We start from the raw sequence: 13,660 nt of genomic DNA on the forward strand, positions 1-13,660 counted from the left end.
CCCCCATGTAGATCCAGGTCTCTGCCTCCCATGTAGGTTCAGGTCTCTGCCCACAATGTAGGTCCATTTTTAAAATCCAATTAAAAAATAAATAAAAAATAGACTTACCTAGTGCGGCAGCCGCTTCCGCGCTGTGGACCCGGCGCCTCGGTCTTCAGTCTGTCAGGCCTAGATACGAACGTCGCGTGCTACAATGTCGTGACGTGAACATCTAGGTAGGACAGTGAGCGCCGAGCACAATACAGGAAAGAGAGTTCCTGTATAGCGGCAGGTGCATTATTTCAATTGTAAGCGCCAGAGCGCTTACAATTGAAATGAATCAGGGAACCAGCTGAATCCCCGTAAGTGCGACGGGGGCCGGGTAAAAGGCCGTTGGCCCGCGGGCCATAGTTTGGGGACCCCTGCTGTAGAGTGTGTGTGCTGTACATCCAAAACTAACACAGAATAGTGAATGTGAACTCTAATTGAAAAATAAAATATAAATAAAAACAATTAGGAAGGATTAGTGAATTACCAGCATTTATGCAGGCAGTTACTATTGACAATTTAAAAATAAACCACCAAATATCTCCCTATTGAATAATAATAATTGAAACTTCAGCAGAATTGAGGAAAGATTTTATGACTATCAAGAAAAGACCCCTGGGAATGACGAGGCTAAAGTGTAGCTGTGTTAAAGTACATTTATTCCAAGTATTCCTGTTTTGAAAATGGAGGATTTGAATGAATGTGAGACCACGGAGAACATATTTTAGAATAGGTTTTTAAAAGTCAGTTGTATATAAAGTCCCTTCTAAACAACATTCTAAATTTTTTATATTCATCTGTGTGCATAACCGGTGAAATTTTTAATTGATCATTTCACAAAGTTATTCTGTACTTTGAGGGCTGTTAGTATCATAAATGACAGTATTATGTAGAGATTGTTCTGTTCTGAATCACTTTTAAGTATTTCAGCTGTTTATTTCATCCTTTGCCCTTCAGTGGTATAGTAGAAACATAAGGAATATTTTGTCACCTTTCTAATGAGTTGAGTAATTATACCTTCAAGAAGAGGATTTGATGTCTGATTTCACAGTTAGCTAATAATATTTCATGTTTTATTAAAATAAAATTATGTCCTCAAATATAAATTTGTAAATTTATATTGCAAAAGTAAACTGAACTTGTCTGGTTTTTGGGTTTTTTTTTTATTCTGGAATTGGTTTGGAATCTCTAAGAATTAAAAAAAAACAACAAATTATTACATTTTACCTTTTCTGAAGGGTGAAAGTTTACACAAAAACTGATGGATTAGTTGCTATTCATCCTAAATCCGTTAATGTGGAGCAAACAGAGTTTCACTACAACTGGCTTATCTATCACCTGAAGATGAGAACAAGTAGTGTAAGTAAATAAGGTGATCATGGATCTGAATGTTAGTATTCTATTTTATATAATGGTGTCGTTTTCATAAATATAAACAGAATTTGGCATGAATTATACCTTATTCAAACAAATAACCTATACTTTTAAATGTGCAGTTCTGTCATGATCCATTTTTGTATTTTAATTAGTTGGGATAGTTACTTGATTTGTCTAATTTTCTTTCATAGTGTGCTTTTAGGAAGTACTGGCATTTTCTGATATATAGGAGTTTACACAGTGCAAAGAATTTTGTTGGCATATCAATATATCCTATAAGTAGTAGTCAGAATCTTAAGTGGGATTCTGTTTATATATCTGTAGAAATAATTTCAATTACATTAGTGATTGTCACTCTGAAATATTTTGTTTAAAGAATAATACTATTGTTTGAAATGAAACAAAAATATAAAACTCCTGTGTTCTCTGAATAAAGAATGGCTCATTTAAAATGTATTCCTTCAAAACTAGTCTCTGAAATTATAGTAATAGGGTAATACCTATTTTAGAAGGATTGATACTGGTAGTATTAAATTAATGTGGCAGTAATTGAGACTCTTTAATGTATTTATTAATTTACTTTAATTCTCATAGATATACTTGTATGACTGCACAGAGGTTTCCCCATACTGTCTTTTGTTCTTTGGAGGCGATATTTCCATCCAGAAGGATAATGATCAGGAAACTATCGCTGTGGATGAGTGGATTGTCTTTCAGTCTCCAGCAAGAATTGCCCATCTTGTCAAGGTGACCGACTGATTTACCCGATTGTATTTGAATCTGCATGCAGGGTAGTGTGTTGTGTTGTGGTTTTGTTCCAGATGTTATATGTTTTGTCATTTCTTGATATATTTCAGCACAGCAAATAGTGTTGAGAAATTCATATTTTTCAAATGTTTTTTTAAATTTTAATTTATTGTTTTTACATAGATTCTAGTGTCCCCCCAAATGCATCCTCCCTCCCCCATGTTCCCCACAACATCCTCCTTTCCCCCTCGCCACAACGCCCTCCCCCTTTCCCTCCAGGATTTGCTTTTCTGCTCTCTATAAGGTTGTGTTATGTGTATATAATTTCACCAATCTCTTTCCCTTCTCTGATCCCATCCTCTCATCCCTTTTCCCTCTGTCCACTTTCCCTCTGGTCCCTTTGATCCCACCTCTTGTCTCTATTTTGTACCTCAGTTCATATTGTTCATTGGAATCCTCAAATGAGTGAGGTCATATGATATTTTTCTTTCTCTGCCTGGCTTATTTCACTTAACATAATAGTTTCCTGGTCCATCCGTGTTGTTGCAAAAGGTAAGATTTCCTTTTTTTCCACGGCCTCATAGTATATATGTACCACTGCTTTTTAATCCACTCGTCCACTGATGGACACTTGGGCTGTTTCCAGATCTTCGCTATTGTAAACAACACTGCCATAAACATGGGGTGCATTTCTTCTTTTGAATCACTGATGTGGTGGTCTTGGGATATATTCCTAAAAATGGGATGGCTGTATCAAAAGGCATTTTTAATTTTTTGAGGAATTTCCATACTGTTTTCCACAGTGGCTGCACCAGTCTGCATTCCCACCAGCAGTGCAGGAGGGTTCCCTTTTCTCCACATCCTTGTCAGCACTTATTATGTGTTATTTTGTTAATGAGCATCATTCTGACTGGTGTGAGGTGATATCTCATTGTGGTTTTTATTTGCATTTCTCTAGTGATTAGTGATGTTGAGGATTTTTTCATCTGCCCATTGGCTATCTGTATGTCCTCTTTGGAGAACTGTCTGTTCATTTCTTTTGCCCATTTTTTGATTGGATTGTTTATCTTCTTGGTGTTGAGTTTTAGAAGTTCTTTATACATTTTATTAATGCCTTATCAGACATATTGTCAAATATGTTCTCCCATTGTGTGGTTTGTCTTTTTATTTTGTTCATATAGTCCCATTTGTTTATCCTTTTATTTCACTTCCCCGTGGAGAAAAATCAGCAAATAGATTGCTTGTTTTCTTCTTGGATGCTTATGGTTTTACGGCTTACATTTAAGTTTTTTTTATCATTTTGAGTTTATTTTTGTGAATGGAGTAAGTTGGTGGTTTAGTTTCATTTTTTTGCAGGTAGCTGTCCAATTTTCCCAACACCATTTGTTAAAGAGACTCTTTACTCTATTGTATGCTCTTACCTCCTTTGTCAAATATCAATTGTCTATAAAGGTGCAGGTTTACTTCTGGGTTTTCTGTTCTGTTCCATTGATCTATATGCCTGTTCTTATGCCACTACCAAGCTGTTTTGAGTACAATGGCCTTGTAGTATAACTTGATATCAGGAAATGTGATACCACCCACTTTATTCTTCCTATTCAAGATTGCTGAGGCTATTCGTGTTCTCTTTTGGTTCCATATGAATTTTTGGAATATTTGTTCTATATCTTTGAAGTATATCATTGGTATTTTAATAGGAATTGCATTGAATTTATAAATTGCTTTGGGTAATATAGACATTTTAATGATGTTTATTTTTCCTAACCCTGAGCACGGTATATGCTTCCACTTGTTTGTATCTTCTTTGATCTCTTCTATCAATGATTTATAATTTTCTGAGTACAAGTCTTTAACCTCCTTGGTTAAATTTACTCCTAGATACTTAATTTTTCTGTTGCAATAGTGAAGGGGATTATTTTCTTAATTTCTCTTTCAGACAGATCATTGTTGGTATATAAAAATGCCTCTAATTTCTGAGTGTTAATTTTATATCCTGCCACTTTGCTGAATTCATCTATCAGGCGCAGTAGTTTTTTGACTGCAACTTTAGGGTTTTTTAGGTACAGTATCATATCATCAGCAAATAATGAGTTTTACTTCTTCTTTTCCAATTTGGATGTGTTTTATTTCTTCTTCCTGTCTGATTGTTATGGCTAGGACTTCCAGAACTATGCTGAATAAGAGTGGTGAAAGGGGCACCCCTGCCTTGTTCCTGATCTTAAGGGAATTGCTTTTAATGTTTGTCTATTGAGTATGATGTTGGCTGTGGGTTCGTCATAGATGGCCTTTATCATGTTGAGGTATGTTCCCTGTATTCCCATTTTGCTGAGAGTTTTGATCATAAATGGATGCTGGATTTTATCAAATGCTTTTTTCTGCATCTATTGATATTATCATGTGGTTTTTCTCCTTCTTTCTATTTATATGATGAATCATATTGATTGATTTGCATATATTATACCAGCCTTGCCTCCCAAGAATAAATCCCACTTGATCATGATGTGTACTTTTTTTCATGTACTGCTGGATCCGGTTTGCTAATATTTTGTTGAGAATTTTAGCATCTAAATTCATCAAGGATATTGGCCTATAGTTTTCTTTCTTTGTGTTGTCTTTGCCTGGTTTTGGAATGAGGATTATGCTTGCCTCTTAAAAGGAGCTTGGAAGTTTTCCCTCCTCTTGAATTTTTTGAAATAGCTTGAGAAGGATAGGAGTTAGTTCTTCTTTGAATATTTGGCAGAATTTGCCTGTGAAGCCATCTGGCCCAGGACTTTTCTTTTTTGGGAGTTTTTTGATAACTCTTTCGATCTCATTTGTTGTAATCAGTCTATTTATGTTTTCTGATTCTTCCAGATTGATTTTTGAGAGATTACATTTTTCAAGGAATTTGTTTATTTCACTTAGATTGTCTAATTTTTTGGCATACAGTTCTTCATAGTATTTTTTTTTTAATAATCCTTGGTATTTATGCTGTGTCAGTTGTTACTTCTCCACTCTCATTTCTAATTTTATTTATTTTAGTCCTCTCTCTTTCTTGGTGAGTCTGGTTAAAGGTTAATTGATCTTGTTTACCCTTTCAGAGAACCAGCTCTTATTTTCATTGATCTTCTGTATTGTTTTTTTAGCCTCTATGTCATTTATTTCTGCTCTGATCTTTATTATTTCCTGCCTTCTACTTCCTCTGGGCTTTACTTGCTGTTCTTTTTCTAGTTCTTTTAGTTGCCAGGTTGTTTATTTGAGCTTGTTCTAGCTTCTTAAGGTATGCCTGTAATGCTACGAACTTCCCTCTCAGGACTGCTTTTGCTGTGTCTCATAGATTTTGAGGAGTTGTATGCTCATTTTCATTTGTATCAAAGAACTTATTTATTTATTCCTTGATCTAATTGTTAACCCATTTGTTATTTAATAACATGCTGTTTCGTTTCCAAGTGTTTGAGTGTTTTTTAGTTTTTTTGTTGTAGTTGATTTTTAGTTTCATGTCATTGTGGTGAGAGAAGATGTTTGATATAATTTCAATCTTCTTAAATTTGTTGAGGCTCGTTTTATGCCCTAACATCTGGTCTATCCTAGAGAATGTACCATGAGCTCTTGAAAAGAATGTATATTCTGCTGGTTTAGGGTGAAAGGTTCTGAAGATATCTATTAAATCCAGTTGAGCTAGTGTGTCCCTAATTCTGCTGTTTCTTTGTTAATTTTCTTTCTTGAGGATCTATGCAGTGATGTGAGTTATTGAAATCATCTACAATTATAGTATTGCTGTTGATCTCTCCCTTTATGTCCATCAAAGTTTGCTTTATATATTTAGGTGCTCCTATATTAGGTTCATAGATATTTATAATGGTTATCTCTTCCTGTTGGATTGCTCCCTTTATCATTATGTAGTGACCTTCTCAATCTCTTACTATAGCCTTTGTTTTAAAGTCTGCTTTGTCTGGTATAAGTATTGCTACCCCAGCTTTCTTTTCATTCCATTTGCATGAAAAATTTTTTCCATCCTTTTACTTTCAATCTTTGTGTATCTTTTGTTTTGAGGTGTGTCTCCTGTAGACAGCATATGTATGGGTCCAGTTTTCTTATGCATGCAGCTACCCTATGCCTTTTGATTGGAGCATTTAATCCAGTTACATTTAAGATTATTGTTGATATGTAGTTGTTTATTGCCATTTTTTTTCTTTAAATTGACATTTCTCTTTTACTAGATTTTTTTCCTGCTTTGTTCTGTCTACAGCAGGCCCCTTAACATTTCCTGCAGCATTCTTTTGGTTGTGATGAATTCCTTGAGGTTTTTTTGTTTGTTTATTTGTTTGGGGAGCTTTTTATTTCTCCTTCAATTTTAAATGATAGCCTTGCTGGATAAAGAAGTCTTGGTTCTTGTTCTGCATTACTTTGAATATTTCTTGCCATTCCCTTCGGCCTCAAGTGTTGAAAAGTCTGATGTCTTCCTTATGAGGCTCCTTTGTAGGTGATGGACTGTTTTTCCTTTGTAGCTTTTAGTGTTCTTTTATTATCTCTTAGCTTTGGTATTTTGATTATGATATGTCTTGGTGTGGATCTCTTTAGGTTCTTTTTTAATGAGGTTCTTTTTGCTTCTTGAACCTGTATGACTCTTTCCTACATCAATTTAGGGAAATTTTCAGGTATAATTTCTTCCAACAGGTTCTCTATCCCTTGTTTTTTCTCTTCTTCTTCAGGAACCCCTAGGATGTGGATGTTATTTCTCTTCATGTTGTCACTGAACTCTCTTAGAGTTTCCTCAGCCTTTTTGATCCTCTTTTTTTTTTTTTTTTTGCTGTTCTGCTTCTGTGCTTTCGCTTATCTTCTCTCCTAAGTTGCTGATTTGATCCTCTGTTTCATCCAGCCTGCTTTTCATTTCTTGTAGTGCAGTCTTCATTTCTGATATTGTGTTTGTCATTTCTGTCTGTTTATTTTTATGATTTCACAGTCCTTTTTGATGCTTACAATTTCTTTATATACATGCTCATTAAGTCCATCCATTGTAGCTTTGAGATCCTTAAGCATCCTAACAATCATTATTTTAAACCCTGCATCTTGTAATTTGATTACTTGTAATTTGATTCATCTAGGTCTTTTTCTGGGAATTTTTTTTGTTGATTCATATGGCTTACGTTCCTCTGTCTTCCCATTGTTTCTGTTTGTGGTTTGCAGGCTTGTTCGAGGTGTGGTCTCCTTAACTAGTAGAGCCGCTTTTCCATTTTCTATTGATATATCTTCACTGGGTCAAGTGTGAGTAGCCCTTCTTTAAGATTTCACTCTAACAAGGGTTGTTAGGTCCTAACTGATGCTTTCCACATCTGAGCTCTGGATGTGCCCTCCCTGGACCTTTTTGGCTGGAGCCTGGCACAGACCAGTGGTGGTTGCTGCCTATGACTGGCCCTTATCTATATCTTTTTCGAGCAACAGGTGATCTAGATCCTGTGGCTGCCTCTGCTGAGCCCAGGTGCCATTGTTAATATCTACTTAGGCTGGATTTTATCTACTTTTGTCCTGGAGGACGTTCATTTAAATGTTCAGGTTTCCTGGAGATCCGCTTTCTGCCGCCTCTTATTGGTGGCTACTTGTTGGGCTCAGTACTATAAATCAGGAGTTAGTAAGGTATTGGATGTGTCTTGTCCCTTAGCCTCAGGTTTCGTTTATCCAACCTTTTTTATTTTATTTTATTTTGCTTTTTTTTTTCTTTTCAGCCCTCAGAAGGGTGTGGCCACAGGAGTCCAATGGGTGTGGCTTCTGTGTTCCCAAGGTGCGGTCTGTTTGCAGGCCTGCCCCCACCACTGCTGCTGCCTCAGGCGTTCAAACACGGGCATTGCCGATGCCGGCCACCACTGTGATTGCTGTGATTGCTGCCTTGCCTCCATGGGTGGGACTGCGTGCGCATGCCCAGTCTGCAAGCCTTGGGCACCCCAGCCTCTGCCTCGCCCCCATGGGCTGCTTAGGTGCTCCTGGGCTGCAAGCCTGGGCAGGTTCCTAGGTTTCCACCCCACCCCCGGCAATGGGACCGTGTTCCCGCGTTCCACCGCCACCTGCCCTCCTGCGAGCACTCAGCAGTGTGGGGGTGGCGTTGTAGCTCAGACCTCACCACTCAACACTGTCCCTTACGGGCTTCCTGCTTCTAAGCAACTCTGCTCTGAGTGCCCCGGGAGAGCTTGTTTGGTGTCCTGCTTCCCTTTGCTGGTATTACTGTTTCCAGGGGAAATATTCACTTCAGATTTGGGGAGTGACTCAGCCCAGGGGTTAGGGTGGCTTTCCCTCAAAGCATTTCTCCCTGTGCCTCCTAGATTACACTCTCTTCCTGCTACTCCGGTACTCTCCTCTCTCCCCGTCCCCTGGAGCTCCTGGTGAGTGGTTGTGAGAGGTTTTCTGCATGGTCCCTTTAAAAATCCTGGGTCTGAGAAATCTGTCTCTTTCTCGTAAACAGTATCCTGACTTGTTTGGCTGCTAAATATAATCCATATGACTCTTCTAGGCTCCGGGGTTGCAGGCTGGGGCTTCGTTCCTGGGGCTCAGGACCCTCCCCGCTTCAGTAAAACCCCATCACCACGCAAGTCCTTCAGGGCCACCGGGAGCTGGGCAGCCTCTCCACGTTTCTGCTTTTCCTACCAGTCTCAGTGTAGCTTCTTTAGTGTTCTTTGGTTATAGATTTCTCTTGGTTTATTTAGCCCAAAGTTGGTTTTTCCAGATGATTGTTCTTAAAATAAAGTTGTAATCCACTTTGGTTCTGGGAGGTGGAAGTTGGAATGTCCGCCTACTCCATCGCCATCTTGCCACCTTGAACTTAATGTTAGTAGTTTCCATTCTCGTTTGAGTGGTAGCTATTAATTTTAGTCAATCAGGGATTACCCATTTCCTCAGCATTGCATCAAAGTTCTGGGATCCTATGTTAAAATGCAGGAGAGAGTGGCAGGAATGGGCAAGTGAAATGCATGTTTTCTGTCTGCTGGCATCTGTCAAATGGTTTTTTGAGGTAGTTACCAACCAACCATTGTAATAAATGTCTAAGTGAGATGGAAGTTTGAATTTTTTAATTTTACTTTAGTTAGATGCTTACTAAATATTTTAGTCTTTTGTATAGTAATAGTTTACGAAGTTCAGCCAATTGCTTGTATTTATTACATTCTTATTTTAGATCTGCTTTGTTGAATTGGTATAATTTTTCCAACCACAGGAATTGAGAAAGGAACTAGATATCCTCCTGCAGGAGAAGATTGAAAGTCCTCATCCTGTAGACTGGAATGACATGAAATCCAGAGACTGTGCTGTTCTCTCAGCAATTACAGACTTGATCAAAACACAGGAAAAGGCAATTCCTCGGAACTTTCCACCACGGAACCCAGATGGTGTTACAGCTGACAGCTTTTCTGTGGTGGTCTGAAAATCCAACTTGACAGCCATTTTCCATTTTTTGGCTAGATGCCAAACCCAGGGACATGAATAATTTTCATTTATAAGGTAGAAACCTTAGGTAGTAAAAACTTAGTGTGCATGAGGTTAGCAGTGTTATCTGTAGCTGTTATAAATAGACCATAAAAGACAGTGTGTTCTCTGATCACAGTATGTTCTCTGGTCTCTGTTATGGTCATGTCCCCATTTTGGCAGTATTCCTCTTACATATATTGAGTGTTGTACCACTTGAGAAATTCCTTTGTTCTGTTATAAAAAATTAGTTTTGCCCATAATAACTGAGTACAGAACTGGTAAAAATAGAATGCTTAGCCAAAAAGCAATGTCAAATAGGAATTTTAACCACATTTTTAAAATGAAATCAGTTCGTTTGTTCTAATAAAACCCAATATTCAATAAAATATATAGTGTGTATATCACAGCTAAATTCTTGGCATGGTCTCTACATCTCCTCCTCTCCCTTGGTTTATTTGTTTAAAAAAATATCTTTTTAGAATATATTCATTCCCCTTTTACATCACCTGTGCAGCACAGTGTAGCAACTGGGGCCTGAGCCTGGAGTCTGACTACCCACATTCAGATTGCAGCTGTGTCATCTACCAGGCACTTTGGGCAAGTTGCTTCACGTCTCTTTCCTTTTCCCGATCTGTAAATGAGAGGAGACCATTGTGCGGATTAAATATGTTAACGTACATAAAGTGCATAGACTAGTGTCTGGCATGTAGAGTATACTCACTAAAGCTTAGTTATTTTTTGTCCCTGAAATGTTTTTTAATAATAGTCCATTCTATTACACTTCTTTTCATACTCTGCATGCTACTTTTTCCTTTTGCCATTGAAGTTAGTGTAACTTGTACTGTATGCTTTTAGCAATACCCGGTTGTGACAAATACTGGTTACTCTCCAGCAGCCATCTTGTCCCTCACTTTTTGCTTACTTGTTCGAGTGCTCCCCCTTTGTGCAGCCTCATTCCTAAGGATGTCAACTTTGCGTGGTCTTCTCCCCTCATAAGTAACTAACTGGTAAGGCATGACTATGTGAACCTGTCCTGGCCAATGTTAACTAAAAAGAGATCTGCAAGGGGCATCTAATTTTCCCTACTAATGGACTAAAGGGAGAAAATTCTATTGTCTTCGGAAATTATCTTGTCTGAATCAGAACTGCAGTAGCCATATTTTGGTCACAAGGTTGGTTGAGTGGGATGGTGGTGAAAATCATCAGTTCTTGATAATGCTAGTGAGCTGCTGAACTAGTCAAACTGCCTTCCCTACATGTAGAATAAACCTTTCACTGAAAAACAAACTATTCAGCATTGATGGTTGCTATCTGAGTGTTGTTTTCTACCACTTATTTTGTGACTAAGAGTTTGACCCATATGCCTGATAAGAAGTATGGAAGTGGTAGTACTGAACATACTGAATAAAAAAACATACCAAGAATATTCTGCCATACCCTAAAAGCTACACATTTTATTGTGCCTTCCAATACATGCAAAGAAACCAAAGGAAAAAAGTATCTCATCTTATAATAACTGAGACTAATTGATAATGCCATTACGATCTGTTAACATCATTGGTTCAGGTGCTGTTCCCATTGCTGGGAATGTGTGTCTACCTACCATTGCCTTCTAAGGTTTTGAATGTCCTGTGTGTCCTAAGTCCAATCTCTTGGTTAGTTTCGCCAGAGTGACTTGTCTCTCACCAGATTCTCATACAGTACCTTGAGATACGAATTTAATTTGTACTGTAACCGAGTTCGTAAGTCAGTCAACTCGTATATCAAACTGTTGATACTGGACCCGTGCGCCAACACACCAACTAGTGGCAGCTTCCCAAATCATGACTCATATCTCCGAATTTTGCTCGGATCTTGAACAAAAATACGGACCAAGTTGCAGCTCGTATCTTAAAAAAAATTCATATATTGGTCTGTTTGCATCTCAAAGTACCACTCTATTGGGTCATATCACAATAAGGTAGCACTTTAGTTTTACCCCTAAACTCAAGGTGACCAGTAGGTCCTGTTAGCCAAATGGTCTTGGCAGAAAGCATTTTAAAAATCTATCAAGAAAAAGGTTACTAGTTAATTGGTTCGATGTTTGCAAACCGAGCCAATATTTAGTCTCATAAATGGGGAATATGTTCCTGAGGAATTGTTTTAAGAGATGTGCTATCAAAGAAATTAAGCAGTTACCTCCCGCAATTTGTCTTTTCTACTGCTGGTCAGGATGAAAATTTTAATTGAAGGTGCTATTTTTGTTGTTTCTTTTGTTTACAAAATAAGGTGTTACTAAGTTGAAAATGTATTCCAGGTCTGAGAACTATTTGTCAGTTAGTTTTAAAGAATAAGGCACTAACTTAAAATCTCTGCCTTTCCAATTTGAGTGACACTGAAGGTAACTCTTGAACAGAAACATGGTAAAAACAAAGAAGAAATCACTGAATAATCATGGAAAAGTGAGTCCATCTGACACCTTCCTAATTCATTAACTAGGGCAAAAACCCAAGATGTATTTATATCAGCAATTTTCAACCTTTTTTATCTCATGGCATGCAAACTAATTACTAAATTCTGCGGCACACCAAAATATATATATTTTGCCAATAAGATAAAAAGTGGATATAATTTTAATTCATTCACACCAGGTGGCTATTGTTATGTTGGCCATTGTCATTTTTTTAATTTGACAATCTAAGGGAAAAGAGGTCAGTGCCCCTGACTAAAATAGTCAGGTATTGTGTGTTTTAAAAGTTCTTGTGGCACACTGGTTGAAAATCACTGATTTACACCAATTATTACAAGTGACTTTCTCTTACTACATTTTTAAAACAAACCTACCCTAAAAGTTAGAAATTATAGAAAAGCTTTCGCAGAAAGTTATTTTCGTACCCTCTAACCCAAAGTAAATGGTAATTTTCCTTCCACTTTTTTAGCTCTGAGTTTGTGTATATTTATTTTTTAGTAATTGTAATCATGTGGTAGAAGCATGTTTATGTTGTTTTTAAATGGCATTTTATCCTGATTTTAATATACATCCTTATTGTAGAATATTTAGAAATTTAACAAGTATTTTACTCATTTTGATATATTTACATTCTTTTGGTATATATATAATAAAATAAGCCAACTTAAGTGTATAATTCTGATTTTTTTTAAATGTATGAAGTTATGCAATTGCTAGCACCAGAATCTTGACATAAAATATTTCTATCGCCTAAGTTTCCCTTGTTCTTTGTTGTAGTCAGTCCCCTGTCCCCACTCTATTGACAACCATTGATCTGCTTTTGATCACTAATGTTTTGCATTTTCTAGAATTTCAAATAAATGGAATCATATGTAGTCTTTTGTGTCTGGCTTCTTTCCCTAAACATAATGGTTTTGAGATATTTATGTTGTTCCACGTATCAGTTGTTAGCTCCTTTTTTATTGTTAAACTAAACAATACTATTTTATTCATTTACCAGTTGATGGACCTTTGAGTTATTTTCAGTTTTTTTGCTATAATAAATGCAGCTGCTATAGACACATATATATATAAGTCTGTGTGTAGATGTTTTTATTTCTCTTTGTAAATGAGAAAATGTAAATCAGGTAAATGCCTGATTAGGACTGTTGTGTCATATGGTGTGTTTAACCTTGTAGGAAACTGCCAACTGATTTCTAAAGTGGCTTTACTGTGGTCCCTCGTCTATCGCAGGGGTCAGGTTCCAGAACCCCCGCAATAGGTGAAAATCCACAAAGCAGCGACTTTATACTTATTTTATTGTTTATATATATTTTAAGGCTTTACAAACCCTCCCACACTCTTATAAACTTTTCCCACAGTTATTTTGCTTATTTTACCGCAAAAATAATTAAAATAATAAATATATAAAAATACCTATATACCACAAAATCCTGCAATATAGCAAAAAATCCATCCACGATACAGTATTAGATGTATACATTTTAAAATCTGCGATACAGTGAGACCGTAAAAGTGAACCGCAGTATGGCGAGGGACAACTACATTTTACATACCCACCAGCAATAAATGGTGGCTCAAAGTATCTCACTCAGATCCTTTCCATGTACTCATATTTTCAGTTGTATA

General features: G+C 37.0%; 1 protein-coding gene across 1 annotated transcript in view; it reads left to right on the top strand.

Moving 5' to 3' along the window:
• DHX36 (DEAH-box helicase 36) overlaps nucleotides 1–13,072 on the top strand; it is a 68,381-nt gene extending 55,309 nt beyond the window's left edge. Inside the window, exons 23-25 of the mRNA XM_066259057.1 lie at nucleotides 1,266–1,386; nucleotides 1,999–2,151; nucleotides 9,332–13,072. Of these exons, the coding sequence (XP_066115154.1) occupies nucleotides 1,266–1,386; nucleotides 1,999–2,151; nucleotides 9,332–9,538 (481 nt within the window). The 3' untranslated portion in view covers nucleotides 9,539–13,072. The remainder of the gene's footprint in view (nucleotides 1–1,265; nucleotides 1,387–1,998; nucleotides 2,152–9,331) is intronic.
• Nucleotides 13,073–13,660: the final 588 nt, after the last annotated feature.

The sequence above is a fragment of the Saccopteryx bilineata genome, chromosome 2 (genome assembly GCF_036850765.1).
Source record: "Saccopteryx bilineata isolate mSacBil1 chromosome 2, mSacBil1_pri_phased_curated, whole genome shotgun sequence".
In the NCBI taxonomy this organism is placed as follows: domain Eukaryota; kingdom Metazoa; phylum Chordata; class Mammalia; order Chiroptera; family Emballonuridae; genus Saccopteryx; species Saccopteryx bilineata.